General features: G+C 35.5%; 1 protein-coding gene across 1 annotated transcript; it reads left to right on the forward strand.

The window, feature by feature from the left end:
• Window positions 1–3041: 3041 nt before the first annotated feature.
• Window positions 3042–4802, forward strand: LOC145150496 (BURP domain protein RD22-like). Its single transcript, XM_079075278.1, has 3 exons — window positions 3042–3185; window positions 3387–3492; window positions 3582–4802. Exons 1-3 carry the CDS (start codon window positions 3147–3149, stop codon window positions 4622–4624), a joined length of 1188 nt encoding a protein of 395 aa, XP_078931404.1. The 5' UTR covers window positions 3042–3146; the 3' UTR covers window positions 4625–4802.
• The last annotated feature ends 1217 nt before the right edge of the window (window positions 4803–6019 follow it).

Raw genomic sequence — 6019 nt, forward strand, 5'->3', positions numbered from 1 at the left:
AAATTTATAACTTTCGTTCATTATTATTTTTTTTAAAAAATATATTTTTTTATGTATGTGTCGGTATAAATTTGAGTTCATCTACGTTTCAATTTTTTTTTAATGTTTTCGTGCTTATTTTTGTTTACAATCTTTTTTTTACGTAAAAATAAGCACAAAAACATAAATAAAAATAAAAATAAGCAAATAGATAAAAATAAACAAGGAAAAAATAAACAACTAAGTTTTTTTTTATCCACGTGCTTATTTTTATCTCTGTGTTTATTTTTTTTTATGCTTTCGATACGAAGAAAATAAGCACATATATAAAAATAAGCACGAAAATATAAAAAAAATTCTGTCGAAACATAGACGAAATTGAATTTATACCGACACATACATAAAAAAACAAGCAAGTTTTTTTTAAAAAAAATCAATAAATATAAGTTTTAAATTTACGTAAAAACGTTGATCACCTTAAATTTATATCGACACATAAATAAAAATAAGTATGAAAAAATAGTTTTTTTAAGTTAACGAACGAAAGTTATTATATTTGACTCGACTAGACCTGACAAACGTGTCGTGTCATGTCAGGTTCGCGTCGTGTCAAGACATTAAATGGGTTGAGAGCACTTGACCCTAACCCGACCCGTTTAATTATAGTGTCTTGTTGTGTCAACCCGTTTACATAAACATGTCGAAATCTCTTACCCAAACCCGATAATTTCGTATCGGGTTGTCATGTCGTGTCAATTTTTGCCGGGTCTAGACTCGACTCAGACATAGGAAACGTACATAAAATTATACACGAAAACGTTAATATATAATATATATATATATATATATATATATATATATATATATATATATGTTTGTGTGTGTTAAAACGTAGATAAACTCGAATTTAAACTGACACGTACATAAAAAAACAAGTAAATTAAAAAAAAATAACGAACGGAATATTAAATTCAGGTTGAAACGTTGACCACCTTGAATTTTTATCGACAAATAAATAAAAATAAACACATAAAAAATTAGTTTTTTAGGTTAACAAACGAAAGTTATTAAGGAAAATCAAATTATATATATACTATAGGGGATAAATACAAAAGTTTAAAAAATGGATTGGTGAAAATAACATTTTACAAAGTTCAAAATGAAGGGTTAAAATGACATTTAAAAAATAAAATGGTGGAAATGCCACAAACTTATAAACGTAAAATATATACAAGACAAAATTGCAAAAATGGTCAATGTGGTTGGTAAAATTATATGGTTTTGGTTCAAAAAAGTTTGGTGGTACATCAGTGGTCCAATTTTGAATATATTGTGTGTTTTTGGTCCCTATGGTTGACATTTATGTGTGGTTTTGGTCCACATCCAACCTAAAATGACGATTATGCCCCTAGAATTGTTTTTAATTTCTTTTTATCTATTTTTTATGATTTCTTAATTTTTTAATTAAATAAACCAAAAAACACCCACCTAAGTCATCGTCCCTGGTCCCTACCCCTCTCATCTCACTCTGTCGATCTTTCTTCTTACTCTCTCGCACGACCTAACCTCCATCGCCGTCCTTGCCTCCGCCGATGACAACAGCCCACCTCCCACCGCTTAAAATACCAATTTCTCACCCCCATTTCCCACTGTCTCTCCCTTAAACCAAACATTACCTATTCTATTATAGAGACCGACTTCTCTAGCTCTCGCTAGTAATTCGGTCGTCATCGGCCACCAATGAACTACTCCCCTCTATCGTCACCACTAACACCGGAGAAGGCCGATGATGTCGTAGCGAAAATCGGAGTTAGGGTTTGTACATTTTTGTCAAATTTGTTCACTATAGTAGAAGTGAGCGACGAGGAAGTCTGAGAGGAATTCGACAATTGTGGTCGATGTCGTCTACCTTCTTCGTCGTTACCTGGCAAAAACATACAAATCCATGGCAAAAACTCTTGAAATCGACACCCACACTAAATTAGGAAATAGAGAAAACAAAGTTTGTGATGACTCGTTTGAAATAGAGGTAGACAGAGGTGGTGGTTGTGTAGGTGTTCGCCACTTTTGTTTTGCAAACCCTAGCTCCGATACGTAAACCATGGCTCTGGAAATGACTATGTTTAGCAAACCATAGCTCAGGCGGAGGGCGGCTGAAATACTACTTGGTTCTTGGTTTCGTTGTCTAGATCCGGCCATGGGAAGGGAGGTGGTGGTCGAATTGAACTACAAGAGGGGGAAGAAGTTGTAAAAGGAGATCGTATAGAGATACAGAAGGGGCAACCCCTTTATTATTTTTATTTAATTAAAAACAATAAAATAAATATCGAATAAATAAAAAACAAATATAAGGGGTATAATAGTCTATTCATGTTGATAGGGACCAAAAACAATAAAAAGATCCAATTTTGGACCATTGTTGCACCACCAAAACTTTTTGGACAAAACCCACATAATTTTGCCACCTATGGTTTATCCATGATCACAAACTCAGTCTCTACTATCTGAAAAGACAAAATTACCCTCATAGTAACGGACGAAAACGAAAGGTGTTAGCAAAAAGGACCATTCACACAACTTGTGAATTTAGTAAACTAAACGGACAATTTTATGTAATTTTGTCTTATATAAAACCTCTAACCAAATTTAACAAACAAATTTTCAATCATATAAATATATATCACAATGGGAAATCAACCCTCTTGACATCAAATATCAAACTCTATTTCGTAATCCTAAATTCACCGGATCACGGTCGCGGTTCAACTAATTTGACCGGCCGGATTATTAACCCGTATTTTAAAACATTGCCTATTTTGAATTTTTTTTTTTTTATCAAAACTAACCTAGCTATTTATACATAACATTATAACACATTTCTACTTTTAGAAACAAGTCCAAAAGCTTGTCTCTCGTTGATATATTCCAAATCAAATATTTCCTTCATCAAGTCTAAATATGATTGCCGGCCTTACACACATGTGGGCATGGCATACTTGATATTTGCAGTTGGTGGTTGGGATAATTATAACATGTCGTCCTTCTTGGTGAGTATTGCATTATGTATTAATTAACTCCATTATAAATACTTCACCAAACCCACTCTCCATTCATCATCAAACGCTAACTTCCAAATTCAGTTTGGTTTCACTTTCAGTTTCTCTCCAATGAAGTTCAATCTTCTCAACGTTTATACACTTTTTTCTGTAAGTATATTCCTATCATCATTAGATATTTGGGTATCTTAAAATTTTTAATCTTTAATAACTTTATCACCATAAATGGTCCAAGATCATTGTGCACCACAAAAATGGTCCGCGAGATTCTGGTCCAGTTTCAGTTTCGGTTTTGGTTCTGTATGAAATGATATTTTGGAGCTGAATTCATTTATTTGTGGTTTCCAACAGCTAGCGCTGGTGGCAAGTCATGCAGTGACTCCTGATGTTTACTGGAAGTCTGTATTGCCAAACAGTCCTATGCCCAAAACAATCAAGGATCTTGTACACACTGCAGGTTCGTAAATGTTCATTTCTGATTCCTTTATTGTTTTTCTTTTCCAGTAATCATTACATATTTGGTTGAGATAATTTGTTGATTTACAGAATGGTCGGAAGAGAAGAACACTGCAGTCGTAGTTGGGAAAGGCGGTGTAGCCGTGCACACTGAAAAACCAGGGAAAAAAACAAATGTAGGTGTTCGAAAAGGCGGAGTGACTGTTAACACCGGAAAAGGAACAAACGTAGGGGTTGGAAAAGGTGGTGTGGGTGTGCATACCGGAAAACCAGGGAAACGGACGGATGTTGGTGTTGGAAAAGGTGGTGTCGGTGTGCATACCGGAAAACCAGGGAAACGGACGAATGTTGGTGTTGGAAAAGGTGGTGTAGCCGTGCATACTGGTCACAAAGGTAAGCCAGTTTACGTGGGGGTAGGTAAAGGAGCAAATCCATTCGTGTACAACTATGCTGCCTCCGCAGATCAACTCAAGGATAACCCAAACGTAGCGTTTTTTTTCTTGGAAAACGACTTGCATCAAGGCACGGAGATGAAGTTGCACTTCATTAAAGACGACCAAAAAGCCACGTTCTTACCTAGACAGGTAGCTGACTCTATACCATTTTCATCAAACAAACTTCCTCAAATCTACAATGAGTTCTCGATAAAATCCGGCTCCGTGGAAGCCCAAGACATGAAACAAACACTAAGTGAATGCGAGAACAAAGGCATTGAAGGCGAGGAAAAGTATTGTGCTACCTCGTTAGAGTCCATGGTCGATTTTAGTACGAGCAAGTTAGGTAAAAACGTTAAAGCGATATCAACAGAGGTAAACGCTAAAGAAAGTACTCCCTTACAAAAGTACACGATTGAAGGAGCGAAGAAACTTGCAGCAGATAAAGCTGTGGTTTGCCACAAGCAAAACTACGCATATGCTGTCTTTTATTGCCACAAAACTGTTAGCACTCGAGCGTATTCTGTTTCTTTGGTGGGAGCTGATGGTACGAAAGCTAAAGCTGTGGCCGTTTGCCATACAGACACTTCGAAGTGGAATCCAAAACATTTGGCGTTTCAAGTGCTCAAAGTCAAACCAGGAACTGTTCCAGTTTGCCATTTCTTACCCGAAGATCATATTGTTTGGGTTCCATACTAATAAACACTGCAGGAAGAACATGTTACACCTATACATGTAGTGCGTGTGTGTGTCTTTTTCTGGACAATCTATAAGGTTTAGTAATGAAACTATTTTATTAAGGATTTGCTGCATCTTTCTATATGTTCGGTTTATGATCAGTGTTTGTAAAGTTAAGTAATAAATACTGCTTTTTCTATTTTGTTATGTTTTTTGACGTTAAATCTCAGTAAGACAAAAGCCTACAGGTAAAACTAAAAACTTCAGCTACTAACATATAGAGTAAATCACACATTTGGTTCCTATAGTTTACCTCAGTTCATATTGGTCCTAGTGGTGATTTTATAACATAGTTGGTCCTTGTGGTTTGCTTTCCTTGCACCCATGGTCCCTGACGCTAACTCCATCTAGTTAGAGTCGTTAGATCCCTTTGAAAAAACCAATTTACCTTTGCTGTTTGAGAAACCCTAATGCATCAGATTCCCTACCCCTTCACTTCGTCTTTTTGTCGGTAACACGCCACCGTAGTCTCCTATGTTTTAACCGATCATATCCAAGGGTAAACTTTATGTTCCCACCGGAAATGTTTAAGCTCCACCAAGAATGGGACACTTGTATATGGGTTTATTCAAAGAAGTGGTACATATAACTAATTGTTATTGTTTGGATTAGGTTTTTTTATATTCGTTTGTAGTGTTTGTGTCGAAAAAATGTCTTTCAATGTGCTTGGCAATGTATGTATTCTGAATTATGATGTTCATATTGATAATGGTAAAGTTTGGAATATGTTATGTTTGAATGGTAATGTTTGTGTCCAAAATTTTCTTCATCATGTTTGTGGCTTTGTACCGTTTATATCCAAAAATATCTATTTGAATGTTAGAATAATCATACAAGTTAAGAGAATGTATTATGATTTGGTATTATGTAGATTAGTTATTTTGTGAAAGTAACAATTGATTTTTTTTTTTGAGTTTGGAGATTTCAAATTGGTCATGGTGGTTGTGAGGATGGTGACATGATTAGTATACTGGTAGTTGTAAAGGAGCTGAAAGGTGATACTGTCATATTTTTAGGCATTATTTTAATACAGTTAAGCTATATTTTGGTGAATTACGAAGATATTTGGTACTTATTAAGTTAAATTCTATTTTACAGCCAAATATGGACAATTTCGAAGAACCAAACCTGAAGATTGTTGGAAACTTGGAGGTCGAAGTTACCATTCAATAAAGAAGAAGAAAGAAGCGTGCAAAAGAATGTATGCAACGACGTGGCAATCTAAATGTCACGACGTGGCCACCTTTCCTACACAGAATCTTCCCAGACTTGGGGCGCACGCATTTTTAATGGCCGCCATGCTGTGGATGTTGGCCACGACGTGGGAAGCGAAATTTGGCATCTGTATATTTTGAA

Source organism: Lactuca virosa, chromosome 1, assembly GCF_052849685.1.
Source record: "Lactuca virosa cultivar CGN04683 chromosome 1, Lactuca_virosa_CGN04683_v6, whole genome shotgun sequence".
Taxonomy (NCBI): domain Eukaryota; kingdom Viridiplantae; phylum Streptophyta; class Magnoliopsida; order Asterales; family Asteraceae; genus Lactuca; species Lactuca virosa.